General features: G+C 61.9%; 2 protein-coding genes across 2 annotated transcripts; one reads left to right on the top strand and one right to left on the bottom strand.

Annotated features, from left to right (window-relative positions):
- Nucleotides 1-852: 852 nt before the first annotated feature.
- On the top strand, nucleotides 853-9,017 carry PLCXD1 (phosphatidylinositol specific phospholipase C X domain containing 1). Its single transcript, XM_036242234.1, has 7 exons — nucleotides 853-891; nucleotides 1,517-1,671; nucleotides 2,606-2,742; nucleotides 5,146-5,274; nucleotides 6,109-6,264; nucleotides 7,433-7,616; nucleotides 8,779-9,017. The coding sequence occupies exons 2-7, from the start codon at nucleotides 1,536-1,538 to the stop codon at nucleotides 9,015-9,017; spliced, it is 981 nt and encodes a 326-aa protein (XP_036098127.1). The 5' UTR covers nucleotides 853-891; nucleotides 1,517-1,535.
- Nucleotides 9,018-11,504: 2,487 nt separating this feature from the next.
- Nucleotides 11,505-19,182, bottom strand: GTPBP6 (GTP binding protein 6 (putative)). The gene is made up of 10 exons (XM_036242232.1): nucleotides 18,825-19,182; nucleotides 17,852-17,989; nucleotides 17,245-17,315; nucleotides 16,946-17,076; nucleotides 16,500-16,570; nucleotides 15,519-15,677; nucleotides 14,062-14,270; nucleotides 12,977-13,125; nucleotides 12,401-12,553; nucleotides 11,505-12,151 (listed from the first exon to the last, which is right to left on the bottom strand). The coding sequence occupies exons 1-10, from the start codon at nucleotides 19,180-19,182 to the stop codon at nucleotides 12,028-12,030; spliced, it is 1,563 nt and encodes a 520-aa protein (XP_036098125.1). The 3' UTR covers nucleotides 11,505-12,027.
- Between the last annotated feature and the right edge of the window lie 4,020 nt (nucleotides 19,183-23,202).

Genomic DNA, 23,202 nt, shown 5'->3' with positions numbered 1-23,202 from the left:
CTGCCCCAGGCCCCGTCCGCACGGCGGTCCCGCTGGGGACTCGGCTCCGCCCAGAAGGGCGCCTCAGGGAGGTGACCCCGCCTCCCGCCCCGCCCCCTCCCCCGACTGGGCGTCCGGCGTCCAATGGGAGCGGGGGGCGTGCTTGGGGAGAGCGGGGTCTGGAGCCGGAGGACCGGGGGCGAGCGGGAACTGTCCTGGAAGGACGGAGCGAGGAGGTGAGTGCCCGGTCTGCGGGACGGCCCGGGGCGGGCAGGCACCGCGGGGCCGCGAGGTCCCCGCCTCCTGCCCTTCGGCTCGGCCCCGCTCGGGCCAGACACACAGGGAGAAGAGGGACCGGCCCCCGGGAGGGCTCAGGGCTCCCGGGCCGGACCGCAGGCTGGGACCAGCCCTGCTGGCCTCGGGGACCTCAGCGCCGGGAGGGGAGGGGCGGGACGGCCCGGGTCCCCATCCCCGCGCTGCCTGGCGGGCCCCTCGGGGCGGGAGTGTCCGGGGAGCCGGGTGAGGAAGGGGGCAGGAATGCCAGGTTCCGGCAGCTGCGGGCTCATCCTCCCTTCATTCACCTGAGAGCTATTTCCTGAGAGTCTGTGGGTCCAGTCACGGCCAGATCACAGTGTCCCTCGGCCAGGGCGGCTCAGGGGCCTGGGCACCCTCCCTCGCCGGCAGCGTCCTGTGGAATCCAGCCCCCCCCCCCAGCCCCTCGCGGATGCTGACCCCAAAGGGCCCCTCCTTACCGGTGCGGCCTGGGCAGTCACAGCTGACCTCTTCTGCGCATCCTGACACGACATTACCTTGGACCCGCAGGCCCACACGCTCACAGGCTGCAGGTGAACCCTAAGGACCGCGGGGTCTCCATCCGTCGTGCCCTGCAGACACCACTTCTTGGGGACTCAGGTCAGTCTGGCAGCCTTGCACAGAAAGTTCTCCTGCCTCAGCCCAGCACCCAACACGGGGCCTCAGCTCTGCAGAGGCCGCAGTGCTGACCTGAGGTCCCACAGCTACGCCACCCCCAGGATTGAAGACCCCACGACTCAGACACCCAGGCTCACCTCTGAGCCCCTTCCCATGTGGGGGGGGGTTGATGTGACCCCAGGGTGAGGGGTCCCCTGGAGGGTGGACATGTGACCCAGCCACCTGGGAAAGAAACTTGGGGGCTCCTGGGTGGCTCTTTCTGTCCTTGCCTCTCTGCCTGTGTGTGTCTGTCTGTCTCTCTCTCCCTCTCTCTCCTCTCTGCCTCTGTGCATCACTGTGTGTCTCTATTTCCGTTTCTGTATCTTTCTTCCATCTGTCTGTCTCTTTGTATGTCTGCCTCCCCGTTTGTTCCTCAACCTCTCTGCCCCCCTCTCTCCTTCCCTCCCGCCCACACTCTTCCTCATTTTCCCCTACACTCTCAGCCTTGAAAACTACCCCTGGAAAGAAGTGTGGTTTGTTTTTTGTTTTGTTTTTTTCCTGAAAACCACTGCCCCTTGCGGCATCTGTGCACAGAGTTAACTGTGCACGACCTCATGCCCTTCCTCAGGTTGCTGGGCTCACGTCTGATGGGCGGGCAGGTGAGCGCGTCAGGCAGCTTCCCAAGCCTGTCTTGCCCCAGGAACACAAATGAAAACTCGGACTGGATGTCCGCACTGTGCCCCCAGCTCTGGGATGTGCCCCTGCACCACCTCTCCATCCCAGGTGAGGGCCTGAAGTGGGTGCAGGATGGATCCTGGGGATGGGGAAACCCCAAGAATCACACACACGTGGACATGCTTGCACACACACGCATGCACGCACACACATGCACACAGACATGCACACACAGATACATATATAGACACACAGAAACACACACAGACACACCAGGATAGGGGTTGTGGGCACACCTGGGGCTCACATGCAAACATCACCGCAGGGAGTCACTGACAGTGCCAGGGCCCCATTCACTGGTGTGGAAAATGCAGGTCCGTGCCCTTGACTGGAAATCGGACCTGCTGCCCTTTGGTCTGCGGGCCAATGTTCTAACCACTGAGACAACCAGCCAGGGCTGTACCTATATGTTTCCATTTGTCTGTTAGTAAGATGCATCAGTTATATGAGTTTCCAGTGGCCACTATAACAAAATACCACAAATCAGAATTCTTAAACCACAGGAATTCATTTCCTACCCCCACTCCTTCCTGGAGACCAGAGGTCTGAGGTGGGGTGTCCCAGGGCCATGCTCCCTCCGAGGTTCCTTCCGGCCTCTTCCGGCTCCTGGGCTCCAGGCATCCCTGGGCGAGGGGGCCCGTCCCTCCCGTCTCTCCTCTGTCTCCACGGGGCTTCTCCACTCTGTCTGTGTCTCCTCTTCTGTCTCCTACAAGGACCTGTCATTGGACGGAGGCCCCCCTGACCCAGGACGGCCTCCGCTCAGGTCCTTCACGGACCCCGTCTGCAAAGACCTATTGCCACACAGGTCCCATCAGCAGGCTTTGGGACATGGATTTGGGGCCACTGCCTGCCTGGCCTGGGCGTGTGTTCTGGGCCTGCTCTTCTCGGTCTTCCACCTGCTCCCTGTCGGAGCTCCGTACAGAGCTCCGAGCACACCGCGGAGGGGGGACTCACGGTGGCTTTGTCCGGGGTTTGATTCCAGGCAGCCACGACACGATGACCTACGGCCTGAACAAGAAATCCCCCATTTGCAACACCGAGTCGCGGCTGCTGCAGCTTCTGGCCAAGGTCCTGCCGTGTGTCACGGTGCCCGCCGTGCTCAAGTGGTCCGTCACCCAGGTGAGCGTCCTCGGGCTCCGGGCTGGATGCTGAGCACCAGCACCCTACCTGGGCCGGCGCCCTCAGCCTTCGGGAAAATAACTGAAAACAAAGCTCCCACCAACCCAGAGCCCTCCCCACAGAGGTAGGGGGCAAAGAAGACGGTTTGTCACAGAATCGGCTCCCACCCAGAGTGGGGGTCGCGTGCAGGAGCCACTCGGGGCGTCAGAGCCCAGAGGCGCGGGACCTCCCCGCAGCTGAGCGGAGACTCCGGCCTCCCGGGACCTGCAGGGAGTCGCGTTCCCTGGGAGGTGCCCGGACGGGGCCAGGCGGGTTCCGTCCCACGTTCAGGAAGCCCTCGGGGCTGGGGGACCGCCCAGCAGCTTGCTCAGCAGATGCACACGCGGAAAACGGAAGCACCCCTCTCGCAGGTTTTCTCGAGTCCGCGCTCGAGGGAGGCGGCGAGAGGGTGTCTCCTGCGTATTTTCCGCAGAAACAATTAATTGTGGCCTTTGTTGTCGCCGCGGTCCGTGCGTCTCCCGCAGCCCCTCCCCCGTGTAGGACCTGGAGGCGGAGGGACTGGCGGTCCCTGTGGGCGGCGCGGAGGAAGGGCCCCGGAGTGTCCGGTGGTGCAAGCTGCGCTGGGGGCGTCCAGCTGCGGTGGCCCCGGCCTGGGGCGCACGTGACGGCGCCCAGCGCTCTGCTCCGCTGAGGGCCGGGCCGGCCTGCTTTGGGGCTCCCTCCCTACACGCTCGATTGGTTGCCGGGCAACCGACACCCCGCCCCGACTCCGACTCCGTCCCTGGCAAAGGCTCTGCTCCAAGTCTGTCACACCTGCGGGGGCACAGTGCCTGAGCGGAATGCTGGGATCCCACATTCCTACTTACCGACGGAGCCTCCAAACAGTCACCGGGGCCGCAGCCTCGGGGGTGGGGGAGCTGCCGACAGGGCTGGAAGCCTCCGGGGAGGCGGCAGAAGTGACCACGGGCTGTGGGGTGGTCCTCAGGGCTGTAGCGCAGGTGCGTCCGGCTGGGGGACGAGACCCCGAAGGCGAGTTTTCTGGGAAATACCTGCGTCGCGAGACGTTGCTGCGCGTACTGCCGCCCGCACACGCGCAGGGGAGGGAGGGTCTCTGCGTCTGTGCGCAGCCGGCAGCGGCCGCAGCGGTGCTCCTGGAGGGCCCAGCAGGGTCAGCCCGGCCAGGGGTCCGAGAACATTTCCGTGTCCTCTTTACACGCACGGCACTCGGCCCCTCGGTGCCCCTGGGGTTGCTGACTTGCCCTCCCAGGGTGTGAGCGGCTGTGGGGCTGAGGGTCAGAGACCGTGGTGACACCTGCCCTGAGCACCTCTGCCCACCTGCTGGCGGCCTGCAGGACGAGCCCCGCCCCCGCAGGGCCCCCGGGGCGCAGACCATTTCCGCTCATCCTCCGGTTCCGTCGTCACTTGGTGTGGAGAGCACAGCGCGCTTTAACTTGTCATTGTTCGCATTGTCTACTGTGTTTCATTTTGTATAGGGACCACAGTCCCTGGTTCCTTTCCTTTATTTTTATTTTATTTCATTTTTTGCTTTTCCCATTATTTTCTACAGGGAGCATCATACCATGTTCTTTCATTTTGTATGTTATTACTTCTCACTTTTCAAGTGCTTGTACTGGCTTTTTAGGGAGAAGGGAGAGACAGATAGAAACATCGGTGTGACAGGCAAACATGTATTGTCCGCCTCCTGCAGCCCCCCATCCCCCCGGGGATCGAGCCCACAAGCTGGGCCTGTGTCCTGGCCAGGATTCGAACCCGGACCGCTCAGTTTGTAGGACGATGCTCGGTCCACTGAGCCACAGCGGCTGGTCCACTTTTCCTGTTACTCCTTGGAGAAGAGACAAGGCACCACTGAGATCCCCACCTCCCGTCTTTCTGAGACTCCTGTCACTGCTCTGGGCTCGGCACAGCTCTGTCTTCCTCCTGAACCCCTTCTTCTCCCCGTTCCTGTGCAGGCTCAGAGCCCTGTTGGAACTTTCCTCTCTGTTTCCTTTCCTAGAGCGATGTGTGGGTGGACAGTGCCCTTGCATTGACCTTGCTGGGCAGCTCTGACCTCCAAGGGTCCAGGGGGGTGTCCAGGAGGGTGGGGGTCCTTCCAATGACTGCCTGGGAAGGCGGCAGGACCAGGTATCCAGGTCCACAGTCACAGCCAAGTCAACGCAGTGCGGGTGCCAGCCTAGCGGCTTCCCAGGGGGTCCCCACCTCTGATATGATCTGTGGCTCCACTGGCCAGTGTGTGGGTCCCACACGCCAGGTCCATGTGGCTGCCCCAGCCTGGCGGGTCCCAACTGCTAGGGTCTGACACGGGATGATGCGCTGCTGACTCGGGCGTCTGAGCCGAGACGGGAGACACCTGTGCCGAAGCAGAGGCGACCCCTGCATCTGCAGGTGCTGAGCGTCACGGAGCAGCTGGACGCCGGGGTGCGGTACCTGGACCTGCGGATCGCCCACATGCAGGAGGGCTCCGAGAGGAACCTGCACTTCGTCCACATGCTGTGCACGGCCCTGCTGGTGGAGGTAGGCGGGGGAGGCGCCGGCGGCTGGTGAGGCCTCCAGCAGTAATGGCACCACGGCCATTCCAGGTGGGACGGCTGACCTCGGGGGGCACGTTCTCGGCTGTCTGGGCAGGATACGGCCGACCTCCAGCAACTGTGGACTTGCTGACCATCCTGTTTCTGAGCTCATCTCCCACCATGCCTGGGGCCTCGGGGGCTGTTCAGGGTTGGACAAAGCTGGGTCCCTGCTGTCTTCCTGCCTCCACTTCTGAAGTTTTCAGTCCATTCTCCTCTCAGCGGCTAGACACTCGTTCCTAAAGTCAGACTAGGACGGTGCCCGTCTGTTTCCCAGCTCCCCTCTGCACCCTGTGACCACTGCAGCCCCTCGGGGTTTGGTGGTGCCATCCCGGTGACCTCACTTTGCAGGTCACCTGAGGGCCACTGTACTCTCCCTGGAGCTTCCAGAGCGAACATTTGCACACACAGTGTCCTGTGTCTGGAGAGCACACACACATACATTGTTACACTGTGCACACACATGTACACGGGCACATTGCATACACACAGAGGCACACTGCATACACATGTGCACACTGCACACACCTGTGCACGGACACATGCACTCTACACGCACGTGCACACATGCACACACATGCACATGCTTCTCCCAGAGCAATGGCATGTGGGCCCAGCTGTCACTTTGGGAGCTGGGTCAGGGTGGTTTCCGTATGTGTTTGTTTGTGACATGACCCATTTGTCGAGTGAGTGGGACTGGGAAGCCCCTTTGACGGCGGGAGCATCCTGGTCTCCCTGGGCCGGGTCTGACTCTGCAATCCTCCCCCTCTCCCCGGACCAGGACACACTCACGGAAATCTCAGAGTGGCTGGAGAACCACCCCCGGGAGGTGGTCATCCTGGCCTGCAGGAACTTCGAGGGGATGACAGACGCGCTGCACGAGTACCTGGTCACCTGCATCAAGAACATCTTTGGGGACATGCTGTGTCCCCGAGGGGTGAGACGGGCAGGGCCTGTCTACATGTCTCCTGGGAGGGGGGGGGGTGGGGGTCAGAGCACAGGCTCCATCTGCTTGGCAAGGATCCCAGCGGTGATGCTGAGACGATCCTGGTGCTGGCGAAGCCACTAACACAGGCGCCGATGCTTCTCTCGAGCTCGAGTCAAACTTAGCGCCTGTTCACAAGACGCCCAGCATGTGACACCCTATGAATACGGCGATGTCTCTCTGTCTCCCGGGCTGCCAAAGCAGCGACACACTCTGGGGGGCTCGGACACACCAAGACTTCTTCTCTCCCAGGCCTGGAGGCTGGACCCAGGTGTCGCAGGCTGGGCCCTCTTGAGGCCTTTCTCCTTGGTGTGTAGACAGCTGTCTTCTTTCTGTGTCCTCACATGGTCACCCCCGTCTGCATCCTAGTCTCTTATATGGACCCCAGCCCTACTGGATCAGGACCCACACTACTGACCACATTTTACCTTAATCACCTCTTTACAGCCCCAAATACATCACCAGATAAACACCATTCTGAGGTACCTGGGGTTAGGACTTGAACACGTGAGTTTTGAGGGCACAGTTCAGTCCGTAACCCCACTTTTTGGTTTAGTTAAGTAGGTAACTTTGTCTGTTTGCTGGTGGTGGCTGGCCGGTGCCAGGCCTTCATGTCTAGGGAGCCTAAAGAGTTAAATCCAGGACTGTTTTTAGGTTGTCCTGCATCGATTCAAGTCTTCTGTTTGGCATTTCTCCAGTGACAGCCGGTAGGGACGCAGAGAGCACAGCCCTGGCAGGTTTGGGCTGAACCGAGATGGTGCTGCTATGAGCCTGGGGACCCCAGCCACTCAGGCCCCCGAGGGCCCCTGGGGGAGAGGCTGCCCTGGGGTGCGCAGCCGTCCCCAGTCACAGTGGGGACGGCACAGTGGGGAGGAGCAGGGAGGTGCGGACTCTTCCCGCTGGAGGGACAGCTGCAGTCCCGTCACGTGAAATGCTGACTCCTGCTGACCCTCGTCTTGACCACTGACCATGTGGGGCCAGGCTGCAGTGACAGGAGGGTGTCCGTGTCCTCGTGACAATACGGATGGCACAACATGAACACGGATGCCTCCCCCCGTCCTCTCAGACACCCCGATACCCCTCCCAGCTCTGTCAGGTCACCAATAACCCTTCCCTGCAGGAAGTGCCGACGATGCGCCAGCTGTGGGCGCGGGGCCAGCAGGTCCTCCTGTCCTACGAGGACGAGGGCGCCGTGAGCCGGCACCAGCAGCTGTGGCCTGCGGTCCCCTACTGGTGGGGGAACCAGGTGAAGCCCGAGAAGCTGATCCAGTACCTGGAGCACATGAAGAGCTGCGGCCGCCCAGGTGGGTGCGCACCCCGTACGGGAAGGCAGGCCGCTCAGGTGCCTTGGGATCGATGTGAAGGGATTTAAGAGCAGCAGGTGGTGTGAGTGCATCGACATGTGTAAACATATGTGTGCACAGAGATGAACACGCAGGTGTGTGTGCAGAGATGAGCCTGCAGGAGTGTCCACATGCGCACTATGTGCACACACATGCACATGACGCCGTGTGCACACATGTGTTTCGGGGCGAGGTGCACAGGATGTGGCTGCAGGCATGTCAGCAGTACCTCTGGGCGAGGAGCGGCGTGGGGTTCCTGTTCCCCTGCCCTGCTGGCCTCGCCCACAGCCCTCCGCGTTTCCCCTCGGGGTCCTCCTCTCATCTCAGTGGCCTGTTTTTCTTCAAGGAAATCAGCACTTTCCGGGAGCATGTGCTGCACAGCCCAGCTTACCCACGGACAGGGCTGTTTTCGCTCAGGCGCAGCCTCTGGCTGGAAGGAAGGAAACTCTTCTAATGGGGCCCACGGTTTTAACTGTTCTACACCCGTGGCCAGGGGCCTGTGGCTGTACCTGTGGCCACTTTGGGTCTTCCACTTCCTGTCATACTTCTGGGGTCCCACTTCCTGCCACAATCAACCCTGATGATGAACATGTTGGGTGCACACTTGCTGCCCATATGTAGATTCACGCGGCGTGTCCTCTGAGCCGATGTGACCTGTATGTTTGAAAACACAGCCACAGGCGCCGACCTGTCACTGCTGACAGGTTTGTGGGTGCCAGGCATTGTGCCCAACTTGGGTGCGCTTCCCCTCTGGCTCTCCTGAGCCCCTGGTTCCCACATAAGCGGCAAGCCCACCCTTATCCGGGTCGACATACTGACCTTTGCCCCCATCTTGGTTGACGGTTTGATTTTGTGGGAAGAAATGCTTTGGTGGAGCAGTTTGGGTCCAAATTGCTGAGACTGTTCTGAGCACCACACAGGGGTGAGGACACTGGACATCTTTGGGGTCGCTAGCCCAGCACTGTCCACAGCAGGAGCACACGAGTCTGACACTTTTTGAGTCTGAGCTGTCAGAGCTCATGTTAGGGGGGAGCCGAAGCTCAGGCCCTGACCGCAGGGGGAGCAGAGCTGGTGGCTGAGGTGGGGCTGGGGTGCGGAAACACCAGCCTCTCTGCTGTTCCAGGCGGACTGTTTGTGGCCGGCATCAACCTGACGGAGAACCTGGAGTACATCCTCGTGCACCCGGCCGGGTCCCTGAAGAAGATGACGCTCCCCAGCCTGCCGCACCTGACAGCCTGGGTTCGGGACCAGTGCCCGGGGCCAGGCCCCTGCTGCACCAACATCATCGCCGGGGACTTCATCGGCGTGAACACCTTCGTCAGCGACGTCATCAGACTCAACGAGAAGCTGCTTGGGTGCTGACCAGGTCCTGCCTCAAGCTCAGCACATGGCGGTGCCAAGACTCATCCTTTATCCCTCTTGGCCCATGTGCTCTGGGCACATGCAGGCGAGAACACTGGGCTCAGGCCGTCCAGGCCAGGTCCCCAGCCTCCTGGGAGCTCCCTGCCCAGCACCTGGCTTCCCTGCTCTCTGCCTCTGGGTCAACTCAGGGACTATGCTGGTGATTACAGTGCTTATGGGGTCCCTCTTCAAGGAACGAGTGACCTGGAACTTGGGGTTCTGTCCTCCAGGTTGAGGCCGCCGTATGGGGTTGCCCACGACAGATGGGCAGAGGCATGTGCTCACCTGGGGGTTTGGGGGGTGCAGACTGACATCCTGACGGCTCCCAGGGTCTGCCGGAGGCCTCCGTCCAGTCACAGCACCTGGACGACTGAGCAGGTGACCACTGAGCGAATCCTGTCAAATGCCAGGAAGCAACTGCTTCTCATTCCGGGGAAGCAGGATCTGCTCCCTTCTCCCCACGGCCCCGCCCCGGCCAGCAGGCTTCCTGGGGCTGGCGGGGACCCTTGACTGCGGACACAGGAGCACACTCGTTCAGACTGATCCTGCGTCTCCCTTGCTGACAATCCAGACGTCGGCGGGAGGTCTCGAAAGGTTCACTTCACTGAAACCTCTTTCTGCACCTGGGCACTCGCTTCAAACAAGCCGATTGTGCCTCCTTCCTCCTGGTCCTCTGGGCTTTACCAACCCAAGGGCTGGGTGACCTTGTTTGTTTGTTTGGTACGGGCCCTTAGCAGGAACCGAACCCAGGACTCTGGTCTGCAGGCTGACGCTGCAACCGCTGAGCCAAACTGGCCGGGGCTTTGCTCTTTTTATGGGGGGGGGGGGTGTCAACGTTTTGAGAGTTGCAGCACTTTTTCCTTCAAAGGTTCTGTGTTTAACTGTACACATTAGATTTCAGACTTTTGTGTTAGAGACTCCTTGCTCCAGAAGGATCTTCCTGCCGCTGCGCAACCACTGAATAAAAGTCGGGATGAAGCCCTGGCCACTGCAGATCTCGGCTCCCTCTCTCGAAATAGCCGGATCCCTGGGGGGCACCCTGGTCTGCCCAGCCGACGACTGGCTCCCTCCCACCCGCTCGGTTGTTCTCAGGGCCCGGGCTCCTCCCAGCACAGTGGACCCCATCACTAGGAGGGGATAAGCCCATCTGGGGTGAGGAGTGGCCTTGTGCCTGTCCCCAGTGGGAACCCTGACACTGGGGGACCCTGAGACCCCAGCTTTCTCTCCAGGGCTCTGAGACCCAGCCCTTACTCTGGGGTACCTGAGACCCCCTCCTTGTCCTCTCCATCGAAGCCCCACTCTGCTGGGCTCACGCAGTAGTGTCTGCACCCCGCAGTCGGCCGGCTGTGCCTGAGGCACCCTGGGCTGAGCTCTGCTCTTCTGATCCTACGGTGGGGAGCGGGCAGTGGGCGGGGACGCGGCAGTGGGCGGGGACGCGGGCAGTGGGCGGGGACATGGGAGTGGGCGGGGACGCGGGCAGCGGGCGGGGACGCGGCAGTGAGGGTACAAGGAGAAGGGCGGACAGATCAGACCTGCCAGGCCTGCCTCGCAGGTCCCAGCCGGAGCCCGGGCCGGAGCGGAGGTTCCTGCAGGTGGACTGAGGATGCTGAAATCCCTGCAAGGGAGCAGTAGTGACCCTGGCTGGCCGCTGGCTGCAAGCACACTGGGCTGGGCCCGAGCCTGAGCCTGGAGGGAACGGCCCCAGCGCGATGCCCGTCGCCCACGGGGCTCTCCTCCAAGCCCCTGGAGCTCACAGGCCCCGGAGGAGCTACCGCCAGGGCCGAGCGAAGGGCAGACAGGCCGTGGCCCAGGCTCGCAGGTCTGGCCTGGTCATCGTCCTACAGCAGGCGGCTGTCCTGCAGTGGCCCCTCCACCACTGGCCAGTGGGAGCAGCCAGGGCCCGTGCCACACGGCGGCTCTCAGGACTGTCTGCTCTCCTGCCCATCCCGGATCCCCTCTGCAGCTGTCCGGGGGCTGGGGGCACAGATGACCCCAGTGGCTTCAAACAACAGACTCTCTGTCTCAGAGCAGTCAGGGCTCAGAGGGGGGTTGCACGAGCCGAAGCCCGGGGCCCTGGGCTGGCTCCCTGGAGGCTGTGGGCCCCTGTGTGTCGTAAGGCCCCTCCTGCCACCGCGGAGCCAGGAGCCAGGCTCCCAGCTTCTGGGACTCAACTCCTGGCTCTGTCCTCACATCCTGTCCGACCCTGACCTTGCTGCCTCCCTTTGCGAGGAGCTGTGAGGACGTTTGGGGACAGCTGGTGATGCAGTTCACGCCCCCCTCGGGCTCCTTGCCTCGATCATGTCAGCAAAGTCCGTTGCCCGTTAGGATGACATGTACAGGTTGTGCGGGTGAGGACACGGGCACCTCTGGGGAGACTGTTCTGTCCCACAAGGCCCGTGTGCCGCCGTTTTGGGGAAAGTTCACGCACACGCCTCCTGCACGCTCACTAGAGGCGCAGACATTGCTCCTTTATTATCCCAGGACGTGCGGCTCTCAGGCAACCTGAGAAACACTACTACGGCGTTGAATGTGAGTGTCAGGAAGAAAGTCACGAAGGACTGTCTGGGTGACAAAAAGGAGAGTCCCCACCCCCAGCACATTGTTAGACGTGCTCAGCTCTGGTTTCCCTGGGAAGGAGGCGAGTCCGGAAGCTGAGGACCTCGGCCGTTCTGTGGCAAGGACGCCGTCTCGGGGCCTCTCAGCATTTGGTGCGGCCACGTCCCTTAGTCTGGCTCCAAGATGTGACTTTGTGCTCGTGGAAACACCAGAAGTTCCAGTTCGTTTGGACACACGCTGTGCCACGGGCATAACTGGGGTGTGACGTCCTGGGGCGGAACCATCCAGGAGGGGAACCAGTTCCCAGATGCCGGAGCCACAGACCCGTGAGCTCAGAGCCGCACCACCTGCCGAGCCCAAGGCGGGACCTGCCTCACTCTCAGGCTGAGGACTGTCCGGGGCCACGGGCCTCTCTTCATTCTGGGAAGAGCTTCCGGAACTTGCCGTAGGCGGAGTCACTGATGATGACGGTGACGTGGGCCACGCTGTCCTCAGGGACCACGTGGACGTCCTGCACTGTGGCCTCCTTGTGTAGCCAGCTGGGGGGAGGGGCGTCTCAGGGACACAGGCCGGACCACACCGCACGCCCAGGGTAACTTTTCCCAGCCGGCCCGCCCGTGCTCAGACCTTTGCTTTCATGGGGGGCCACCCAGAGGGGCCCTTGGCGGCCACAAACACCTGGAGGGACTAACTTGGTGTGTACCCCTGCTCACAACACAGCCGTCGGACAAGCTGCCTGCACCTGGGCCACAGACACTGGGCCTCCCCCGCCCACCTGCCTGGCGCACCTCAGCTGCGGCCCTGCCAGCCGGACCCGCAGGGTCAGGACCTGTCGCCCCGTCGCTCTCAAAACTGCATCTTCCAGCTCAGCTTTCAGCTCGTCCAGGCCCAGGCCCAGCAGGGCGGACACGGCGAGGGCGCGTGGCTCCGAGGGGCTGTACCTGTGTGGGGCGCAGACCTGGCCCAGTCAAGGAGACCGAGCCAGGCTCCCAGTGCATCCCCTGCCCACGGGCCCCACTGTGAGCACTTCAGTCCGTCCCCAGAGAGGACAGGGCCCCACCACACGGGTAGATGAAGGGACAGGGTTAGACCAGAGAGGCTGGGGTGAAACATGGGCCTGCAGGGGGCAGAACACATCACCCCAGGCTTGCTGCTCGGGGCCTACTGGTGGTTGCTGACAGAAGGCAGCTCCGACCCCCTCCCTCCTGTGCAGGGTGCTCTGACCCCTCCCTCCCGAGCAGGCGGGGCTGCTGTGGGACATGGCCTGGTCGGCACCAGGGGCAGCACACTGACCACTAGACGGCCCTGAGCCCCCACAGGAATGCCCCGGGGCATGGTGGGGTGGGGCCCGGGATCAGGCTTACCCAGGTACCAGGTCCACCTTGTTGTGCACCTCCAGCATGGAGTCCAGGAGCGGGGTGGGAAGGCGCAGGCTCTGCAGGGCGGACAGCACGCTGGCCTTCTGCAGCTCCGTCTCAGGGTGGCTGAGGTCCCGCACGTGGACGATCAAGTCCTGAGGGCCAGAGGGCGACGTGACCAGGATGCGGGGACACCAGTCTCCACCCCCATGACGACCCGCCCGGGGCCAGGATGGGCGACGGTGGGAGCTGCCCCACGCTGTCCCCAGGCCAGGTGGGACCCGGGGGCGGGACCTCACGAGACCAGAGCTGGTCCCAGTGGACATGGCCCGTCACTCGGGTCCTGTCCCGGCCGCTCCTGGTCGTGGGACTGGGGGCTGCTCGGCCTGTCCCCATCGCCGGCCCACAGATGCTGGCCGAGCACCCAGCAGGGGCCTCAGTCACCTCGGGCTGTTTTGTCTTGTGCTGAGACCTTTACAGCGTCCACTTTTACATTTTAAAGATTGCTTTTTGCCTAATTTTAAAGATTGCACGGGCTGGTTCATTATGTGAAATTTGGAAAATGCAGAAAAGGAGGAAAAAAACCCCAATGTAAAAGGTACCATTGCTATTTGGGGTATTCACTTCTGGGCTCTTTACAGGGGCAGGGGACTTATATTCAGAGTTTTCTTTCCAAACAGTTTGGATTTTGAGAGAACTTGCGAAAGCACGGCAGTCGCACGTGGCCTGAGCCAGTCTTGCTGACCTGCGGTGTTGGGGTGGTCACAGCCTGGGCCCCTCGGGACGCTGTGGACACTAAGCCCACTGTCCTGCTGACCTGTGGTGTTGGGGTGGTCACAGCCTGGGCCCCTCGGGACGCTGTGGACACTAAGCCCACTGTCCTGCTGACCTGCGGTGTTGGGGTGGTCACAGCCTGGGCCCCTCGGGACGCTGTGGACACTAAGCCCCGACATGGTTCACATTGCGCGGATCCTCCCCTCTCGAGCCTTACTGTCCTGGAACACCAAGCCGGACGTGCAGTCCTATGTGGGGTACCCGGTTTCCACTGTGCTGTGTTTCAGGGGACCTGGACCCAATCGCCCCAAGCTCACTGAGTGGGCCACGTCCACCAGGGTGGCGGAGAAGGACTCGATCAGGCTGTGGGGCAGCTGGGACAGGAAGCCAATGGTGTCCATGTACACGACAGTCATGCCGGACGGCAGTGGCCCCGCGTGGGCTGTGATGTCCAGCGTTGCAAACAGCTGGTCCCGGGGCTGCATGGCGGCGTCTCCCGTGAGAGCCTTGATCAGCGTGGTTTTCCCTGCGTGTTGGGAACAAGGACACCCACTCAGGAAGGTCCCCGCACCTCCTCTGGAAGAAGGGCCCAGCTGCTCACGAGCATTTGCACGTCCTGGAAGGTGGACACTCAGACATGTATACTTATAATTCCTTTTTAAATCCTCACTCAAAGGTATTTTCACACTGGTTTTTAGAGTGGAAGGGAGGGACACGGGGAGAGAGAAACATCGATGTGAGACAGACCCATTGACTGGTTGCCTCCTGCATGACCCCAGCCAGGGCCAGCGATCTAACCTGCAACCCAGGTACCTGCCCTTGACCAAGAATCAAACCGGGGAAACTCTGACCACTGAGCCAAGCCAGCCAAGGTGATATACTTATGAGTTTTTAAGCCTGGACATACCCATACCTTTTTTTTTCTTTCAGTTTTTTTTAAAAAATCATTTTTTTTTCTTTATTGATGTTAGAGAGAGGGGAAGGGAGGAGAGGGAGATGGAAACATGGACAAGAGAGAACATCAATCGCTGCCTCCTTCCTGCACGCCCCCCACTCACGATCAGGCCCACAACTGGGCATGTGCCCTGACCGGGAATCGAACTGGTGACCTCCTAATCCATGGGTCGATGCTCAACCACTGAGCCTCACCGGCGGGGCAACCATAGCATTCTGGGGCAGGTTTTTAGAAGAGTTACCCTCTCCTGGTCCCAGACCAGGGCTCCCCGTGAACAGGGCGCTGGTCGCGTCACAGGGAGAGGGCTGCCCTCCCAGGCCTCTGCACATGCTTGTCGAGGGAACAGCGGAGGTGAAGACGTGAGCTGGGGCGCGTCTCATCTACCTCAGGTGCCTGTGACTGCAGAGCTCGGGCCGCACAGGAAGCCGGAGCGCGGCTCTGACAGGTCTCCCCAGCGCGCTCACAGGACCTTCACTGCGCACCGATGCCCCAGCGCGCACGACGCCCCCCTGCGCACCGCCTGGGCGCCCCTCTGCCCTCTGAAAGCCTGTCCGCTTTCACGTGTCTTTTGTTGTCCAGAGTTTGGAAACATCCGTAACGAGGGCGACCAGCCCAGTGTCCAGTGTTGCACACACTACTAACGTGAGCACCGCTGTGGGCCTGAGAAGCCCGGGACACTGGGGTCACCATTGCAGTCTGCTCCCCGTCACACAGCGCCTGTGACCACCACACCCCTGTCATTTCTGAAGGCCGGTTCCCCTAAAAGACACCGGTGCCGCACAGGGCAGGGCCCAACTCCTCACAGGACCCCCCGCTCACCACAGTTGGTGTACCCCACCATGGAGACCACCGGGACCTCCCGCCGCCTCCGCTGCGTCCCCAGGAGCTGCCTCTTCCTCCGCAGTCTCTCCAGGGCCCTGTGGATCTTCAGCTCCCTTTCTTTCATGAGACGCTGCTGCATCTGCCTGAAGGATTCTCCTGGAACAGCCAAGGGTGGAGTCAGTGAGCCGCAGGCAGGGCACCGGCAAAGCCAGCTGCCACAGGGGCCCCTGCAGGGACGCAGACAGGTGTGCTCAAGGCCCCAGGCAGCTGCCACCCCAACACCTTGTTCTGACATAGCTCTGCCCAGTGAAAGGTGGCCTCGTCTCCGACTTCTGTCTCTGAGGCCCCCTGAGCTCCCCTTCACTTGGCAGGAAGTAAGAGCCTCGGAAGGACCCCCGATATCCACTTGGCTGAGTGGTAACCCCAAGATGTTTCCTATCCTGACCCCTAGAACCTGCTAATGGGACCTTTTTTGGAAACAGGGTCTTTGCAGGTGTGATGAAGGATATGAGATGAGGCCGTCCTGGGTCAGGGTGCCCTCCATCCAATGAGGGGGTTCTTAGAAGAGACAGAAGAGGAGACACAGACGCAGAGGAGAAGCCCCGTGGGGACGGAGGAGAGACAGGAGGGATGGGCCCCCTGCCCAGGGACACCTGGAGCCCAGGAGCCGGAAGAGGCCGGAAGGGCCCTCCCTGGAGCCTCAGGGGGAGCACAGCCCTGGGACACCCCGTCTCAGATGTCTGGTGTTCAGGACAGAGAAAGAATGAATTTCTGTTGTTTTAACCGTGAGTCTGTGGTCCTTTCACAACTAACCCAAGACCACCTGGATACCAAGGTTGTCTGATGTGACCAGAGACGAGGCCCATGCACAGCCCCTGCTCCACCAGGACTGTTCAGGGATGTGGTCCCCTTCCCAGAGGTGGCTGCTGTGACGTCCCCCCTTCCCTGTACCTGGTGACAAGACCCTGGGCATGTTACCTGACCCCATGATGTAGCGAGAGCTGCCTCCACGTCCATCCGGGTGGGCAATGCTGTTTTTCATGTGGGACCTGTCGTGGAAACAGGACAGCTCAGTGGATGGGAAAAGATGCACCAGCCTGTCCAGGGAGCATGGAGCGGGCTCAACATGTCCTAGATGAGGGTGAGGAGAGAACCCTGGGTGGGGCCTCTGACAGAGAGAATGCATGCACTGGGGTCCCCTCCTGCGAGGGGTCCTCTTCTGCACGGGCCTTCCGTGTTGGGGACCCGGGCCCCACACTGGGTGACGTTCCTCACAGAGGCAGAAGCCCCAGCAGGGCTCTGACAGGCTCCACTTACAAGGAGGGCACAGCCAGCCTCGCTGGTTGTCACTGCACCCGAGCGGCAGTCGCACAGAGGAGGGAGAAAGGAGCTCTGGGCCGCCGTGACCAGACGCTGTGCCGTACCTGAGGAGGGGGAGCTCGGCCAGGGCCACCTGCAGCCGCGCTTCCTTGGTCCGGGCGTTGCGGCGGAAGATGTGCAGGACCACAGTGACTCGGTCGAACACCTGCACACCCCAGGCGGCCTCCAGTTCTTTCTAAGAGGACAGCGTGTGAGAAACCAGCTGGGACCCCAGCCCCATCCCTGCACCTCAGGCGAAGAGCACCCGACCCTATCCCGAAACCCTGTGGACTCTGTCCCTCCTTGGGAGGCCAGCCCAAGGCCCCAACGGTGAGGGCGGATATCACACAGCGCACCCCGATACCTTGGTGGGCACAGACATCCTCTCCACATTCAGGAAGACAGCTGTGATTCCCGACAATCCTCTGATTTTCTCTAAAGGAGAGAAGATCGCGTCAGGGTCCACGCTGCACGGATGTCTGTCAGTTTGCATGGCGCCGTCACCGCACTCTGAGCGAGGTGCTTGGGATAGCTGGGGTGTGGACTGGGGTCGAGGGGAAGACGAGGTCTGTGCTCAGGTGTGCGGGTCTCACAGACGCGCGCAGAGGGAACTTGACCCCATGACATGACCCCACGGGGACTGAATGCACCTAAGCCTGGGGCAGACAGACAGGCAGTGAGCACCCGTGCCGGCTGGCTGCTCTGAGCCCTGCACCCATAAAGTGTGGGGTGGGGACTGCAGGGGTCCCAGGAGAGCGGGGTCGCTGGCAGGACCCACGTCCAGTGTTGAGAGGGGGCAGCCGGGAGGCAGTGCAGGGCTGGGGGCCGCCCACTCCAAGTGTCCCGGGGCCCGAGGGTGCTGAGGCCGGCGTGGAGGTTCCGGGCTCAGATCCAGGTGAGGCCGCCCGGGACCGACCTGTGCGCACTGCTCCGCCGGGGAGGGCGGGGAAGGGACAGCGCCCTGGACCCACCGGTCAGCTGCTCCAGGGTCCCCTTGCCGAAGACGAGCTTCCTGTCAGGCGTTTTGGTCGGGACCACCATCGTCTCCACCACCGACCAGCTGTCCAGCGTGTGCACCAGCGCTCTGGCCTCCGCCACCTGCCACTCGGCTTTGGGGAGACACGGGGCCTGGGTGACGCCGCTTCCCGCCGCCTCAGGGGCAGGTGGGCAGGGGGCTCAGTTAAGGCTCCCAGCCCCTGCCCCCCGGAGCCCTGCCCCCACAGGGAGCCCCTCTTGGGAGCCCAGCCTCACGAGTTCCAGCCTCCTAGGGCAGCCCCCGGGCATCCTGCTGGGAGCCCGAGCTCAACCATCCACCCAGTTTTGGTACCTGGAGTCCAGTCTCCAGAGGCGCCGCCCCACAGGGTCAAACCATTCTAACCCCGCCCCCATGGCTCCCCGCCCTATGAGGTCCAGCCTCCAGAGGCCCCGCCCCCTCAGCTCTCCGGCCTATGAGAATCAGCCCTCGGCAGCCCCGCCCCACAAGTCAAGCCATTCTAACCCCGCCCCCTCGGCTCCCCGCCCTATGAGGTCGTCTCCATAGGCCCCGCCCCCTCGACTCCCCGGCCTATGAGAATCAGCCCTCGGCGGCCCCGCCCCCCGAGGCCCCGCCCCACACAGTCAAACCATTCTAACCCCGCCCCCATGGCTCCCCGCCCTATGAGGTCCAGCCTCCAGAGGCCCCGCCCCCTCGGCTCCCCGGCCTATGAAAATCAGCCCTCGGCGGCCCCGCCCCCGAGGTCCCGCCCCACACAGTCAAACCATTCTAACCCCGCCCCCATGGCTCCCCGCCCTATGAGGTCCAGCCTCCAGAGGCCCCGCCCCCTCGGCTCCACGGCCTATGAGAATCAGCCCTCGGCGGCCCCGCCCCACACAGTCAAGCCATTCTAACCCCGCCCCCTCGGCTCCCCGCCCCTCGCACCCCCACCTCCGCCCCACCCCGGTCACCTCGAGTCAGCTGCGGCCTCCCCGGTCCCCACTTGACCTCAGGGTGAACCAGGCACACGCGCTGGGCCCCCGCCGGCAGCAGAGGCTCCCTGCGCAGCAGCTCCTCCTCCTCCGCCTCCGCCTCCGCATCTTCCGGCCCCTCCTCCTCCTCCGCTCCCGCCCCGCTTCCCCGGCCGTCGGCTCGCGGCCCCCGGCCCCCGCCCCCTCGCCCCCGCAGGCCCCCCGGACCCCCGGGGCCGAAGGCGGAGAGCACGCGCTCGGGGCAGGGCGGCGGCGGCGCGGCCCTCAGAGCCGGGCGGCCGCGAACCACGCGAGAGAGCCAGGCCCCCGGGCGGACGGCGGCCCGCAGGGTCCACATCCCGCGCTCGGCCGAACGCGCTCCGCGGGGCCTCTGGGGCGCGTGCGTCCGTGCCGACTCCCCATTGGCCGCGCGGCGTCACGTGCTCGCCGCCGCCTGAGTGACGTGCGGCCGCTCCCGAGGGAGACGGGGCTGGCGGTGCCGGCGGCCGGGACGCGATTCTCTTCCGCGGGCGGCTCGCGGCGGACCCGCGGCGGGAAATACCCAGGCTCCGGGCCAGGCCCTCCCCCTCCGGCCTCCGCGCGGCGTCGGTCGGTCCTGGGGTCCATTTGTGCCCTGGGGGTCCCAGATCTAGCTTGGAATCCAAGTGCGCCCCGAGATTTCAGACTAGGCTTGGGGGGGTCCCATCCCATTCCTGGGGTCCCCAATCCAGCCTTGGTGGGACCCAAGTGCGCCCCGGGGCCCAGACTCAGCCTTGGGCGTCTGATGCCTTGGTCGGTCCCGAACCGTCCGGTTGGCTCTGTGTCCCGGGCAACGGTGGCGGAGCCGGCTGCGCGCAGCCGAGGGAGCGAGCAGCGCCCTTCCGGTTCCGACTGCTGTCCTGCGGCCCAAATCCCAGATGCGCGGGCTGAAGGGGCCCCAGGAACCCCGGCTGTCACGGCTGGGCTTGTTTTCACCCGAACAGTTCTCAGTCAAACCTCCCCTTTGAGGTGTGCAGGGAGCCGCGGCCCGTCTCGTGTCCCGGGAGACGGTGTCCCCCTTTTCCCGCAGCACGAGGGAGCCCGGAGGACTGCGCACGGGCGCTGGGCACTCAGCCCTAGGAGTGTTGTAGGGCATTGAAAGGAGCCTTGTTCATGGGTACTAGCAGGTCCGGTCTGAACAAATGGGACAGGCCATAGATTAGACATTTAAATTTAAATTTGTCAGTCCTGGTGGTCGACACCCTGTGGCTGGTCCCCCTGCTGTTCCAGAGGCACCAGGAATGTGGGTGAAGGTCCATGAATAAACCACAAAGTCCTTGTCTGGCTTTGGCAACTCTCTTCTCTCTACTGAGAAAACTTCCAAAATGCTAGTGGAGAACTGTGTATCCAAAGTCCCTGGGTTGGACCGGTCTGGACCGTGAGAAGTTACTGATTGAGTTAAGGGTTGGCTGTGTCACACAGGATTTACAGCAACAAGGGCCTCATGTCGAAATTTGACTTTCCTTCGGTCTTCTCGGAAGGTCTGGCCAAGATAGGGTGAAACCCTGGTCTGTCTCCAAATACAGGAGTCTTGACAGGGTTTGGGAGGGCTTGTTGTTAAAGAAGTAATGGTCGAGTTGACTCGGTACTTGGGATCTAAATTGTATTTTGCACTCTGAGGAAAAAAGTGACAGATAGTTACAAGGTGCAAAAAAGAACACAGAAGGAAATAAACATTGCTTACAGTGTGACCACACAGACATAACTTGAGATTTTGGTATACATCTTCCAGTTCTTCGTGTATACACACAATATGCATGCAGTCCTTAGTTTCCACGAGGGATTGATTCCAGGACACCTCCCCCCACACACACCCATATCCACACATGCTCCAGTCTGTTACATGAAATGGAACAGTACCGGCATACAGCCTACCCAGTTCTGTGTCCTCACTACTGTAAATCCAGTTCTACCCCACCCTGAATGTTGCTTTACAATTTTTACACTTAACATGTATTCTGAAGACACTTTCAATAACTATGCAGCAGTGTGTATTGGCTGCCCAGAATGTGATCCAACGGTATTTTGTAGTTAACTAAAGAATTAATACTAAGGTATTTTGTAGTTAATACCTTACATTAAATGGGTGTATACGTTTACCTAGAGGTGTGACAATGTAGTGAGGTTACTCTTTTGTAGTCACTGTTCATGCATTTCATAAACAACAGCCTACAGTTTGTATCACAGTTACAATGGACGAATCACTAGAATTAGAAGAGTTGCTATTTTTGGCTCTTAAAGTGGAAGACAACATTGAAGCCACACTGGAGGCATGCATGGGTTGGGGGTCGCGGGGGACCCGGGCAAGCTTGGCTAGGAGAGCGCTGAGCGTGGGGGACTAGGGGGGGAGGGAAGGGGGAGGATGGGGTGCCCTAAGCGGGGTGGGGAGCAGGTGCAGCAAAATTAGGTGGCACATAGGGGTTGGGGGTCAGTCAGCAAGGAGGTGGGGTTGGGGCGCGGTGGCCCGTGGAGGGCCTGCCCAATGAGACGCACGTGCTGCCTTCCGCCTCAGTCCTGGACCTGCTGCTGGGCCTCCCTTGCAGGGCTCCCTTTCCCGTGCGGATGGGGTCTGGTGGAGACTGCCGGTGGGGCCTGGTGTCTGGTGGAGACTGCCGGCGGGGCCTACTGGGTAATTTAGACCAATGCACGCAGCACGAATAGGGCGAGTCAGGAGCAGATTATGCTGGGTGCGTGCAGCGGGCGAGGAGGCCCACCGGCGGAGGAGATGCTGATGCTGGGGCCTGTGGTTTCCTTGCCCATAAACGCGCCCACTCGGGAGAGTCCGGAGCTACCCCCGCCCCGCAGGTGTTCACAGGGCTGCAGACTCACCAGGTGCTGCTCAGGGCTCCTGCAGTAGCATCTCATGTCTAATGGAGGCAGGTGTTACTAGCTCACTTGAACAGTGGCGATGTGGAGATTCTCCTCACGGCGTGCACTGCAGTTCGGGCCTTGGAGACGTGCCGAGAAACCTGGCACAGCTCAGCCCTGGGAGCTGTGGAGAGCCCCCTTAGAGGGCTCGGGACTGTGAGTGTTTTGAGTTCTGGGGCCTCCTGAGGAGAAGGAGGACGTGTGGGTAAAGGTAATGTGCACCTGAGTGTTGTTACCTGGTCTTCGCTAGGGGCAGCGCGTAAGTGGGGCCACGGAGCCCTGGGCGAGGGGTGCATGGGGCCAGAAACCAGGGTGTGGCGCGCAGCAGGGCGGCACAGGAGCACGCACTTGTATGGGGGGCGGTCGGGGGGATGGAGGGCCGGGTGAGGGGTGGGGGCGGTGGGCTGCAGCTCAGGGGGAGGGCAAGGCACAAGGGAAACCAGCGGGGGTGTTCCCCGATAGCGGGCCACGTGCAGGGGGCACAACACGGATTTTAAGGGAGTGTGGAGCAAGGCGCCAGGGTGGGGGGTCACGTGGTGGGCGTGGGGGGATTGGTGATGGCATGTGGCATAAGATGTGAGGGCAGGTGGAGACCTGCCCCACGGGCACCCGCTGGGTACTGCACCTCCCTGCGACCGTGACTGCCCTGGACCCCTCAGTGGGTTCCTGCCTCATTCTTGGGCTGCTTCCCCACCACCCCCTGCAGGGCTCGCCGTCCCGCTGCGTGGGGGGCGGTGTCTCGTGGAGACTGCGGGTGAGGCTCCTGGACAATCCTGACGAATTCACGCAGAAACAGGTTGTGGAGCAGGTTTTCCTGATGGACTGACTGCTCCCGCCTGGACGGGCGGGAAGGACTGTTCGGGAGGAGACGCTGCGGCGGGCCTGTGGCCTCCTCCCGCGCAGCAGTGTGCACCCAGGAGAGGCCTGAGCTTGCCTGTGGCAGGGTCTGAAGTGGGGGTTACCTGGTAAGTAGGACTTGTGACCTGACGGTTACTGGCTGTGGGGGTCGTATTGGTCTCACCCAGTTTCTCTGGGTCTGTATGATGCCCTGGAGAGACCCCATGTCCGCACTTGTTCCTTTCTGATGGCTCCAAAATCTGAATGTGGGGTCTGAACCACCAGTGTGGTGCTTCCTCCTTCCTTAGGGTTTGTCCTAATGATATGGGATCGGGGACCACTGAGAAGTGGGGGTTCTGTGTCCTGCTCCTGATGGGAGGGGTGGTCCCCATGCACCATGTGATGGAACATTGGATGCCTGCCCCCCTCACAGGGAGCCGTCCTCACAGCTGCCTGCAGGATGTGTGCAAGGAGCCCGCACACCCGTGACAAAGGGGGGTCAAAATGGAAGCTCCATGAGCGAGACGTCATTTCTAAAATCTTATTTTTTTAATTCTCAGCCGAGGACATTTTTGCGTTTATCTTCAGATAGAGAAGAAGGGAGAGAGGGAGAGAGAGAAACATCAATGTTAGA

Source organism: Molossus molossus, unplaced genomic scaffold (assembly GCF_014108415.1).
Source record: "Molossus molossus isolate mMolMol1 unplaced genomic scaffold, mMolMol1.p scaffold_m16_p_42, whole genome shotgun sequence".
Classification (NCBI taxonomy): Eukaryota; Metazoa; Chordata; class Mammalia; order Chiroptera; family Molossidae; genus Molossus; species Molossus molossus.
This window is presented reverse-complemented; position numbering and strand designations above follow the sequence as displayed.

What these genes read in the sequence shown, in the direction of transcription:
- PLCXD1 (XM_036242234.1), top strand. Translation starts at nt 1,536, where the DNA reads ATGGGCGGGCAGGTGAGCGCGTCAGGCAGCTTCCCAAGCCTGTCTTGC. An exon ending in TCAAGTGGTCCGTCACCCAG is followed by an intron (nt 2,743 to 5,145) that starts GTGAGCGTCCTC and finishes CTGCATCTGCAG; the next exon opens with GTGCTGAGCGTCACGGAGCA. An exon ending in ACATGCTGTGTCCCCGAGGG is followed by an intron (nt 6,265 to 7,432) that starts GTGAGACGGGCA and finishes CCTTCCCTGCAG; the next exon opens with GAAGTGCCGACGATGCGCCA.
- GTPBP6 (XM_036242232.1), bottom strand. Translation starts at nt 19,182, where the DNA reads ATGTGGACCCTGCGGGCCGCCGTCCGCCCGGGGGCCTGGCTCTCTCGC. An exon ending in GACCCTGGAGCAGCTGACCG is followed by an intron (nt 17,316 to 17,851) that starts GTGGGTCCAGGG and finishes TCTCTCCTTTAG; the next exon opens with AGAAAATCAGAGGATTGTCG. An exon ending in GGATGTCTGTGCCCACCAAG is followed by an intron (nt 17,077 to 17,244) that starts GTATCGGGGTGC and finishes CTGTCCTCTTAG; the next exon opens with AAAGAACTGGAGGCCGCCTG.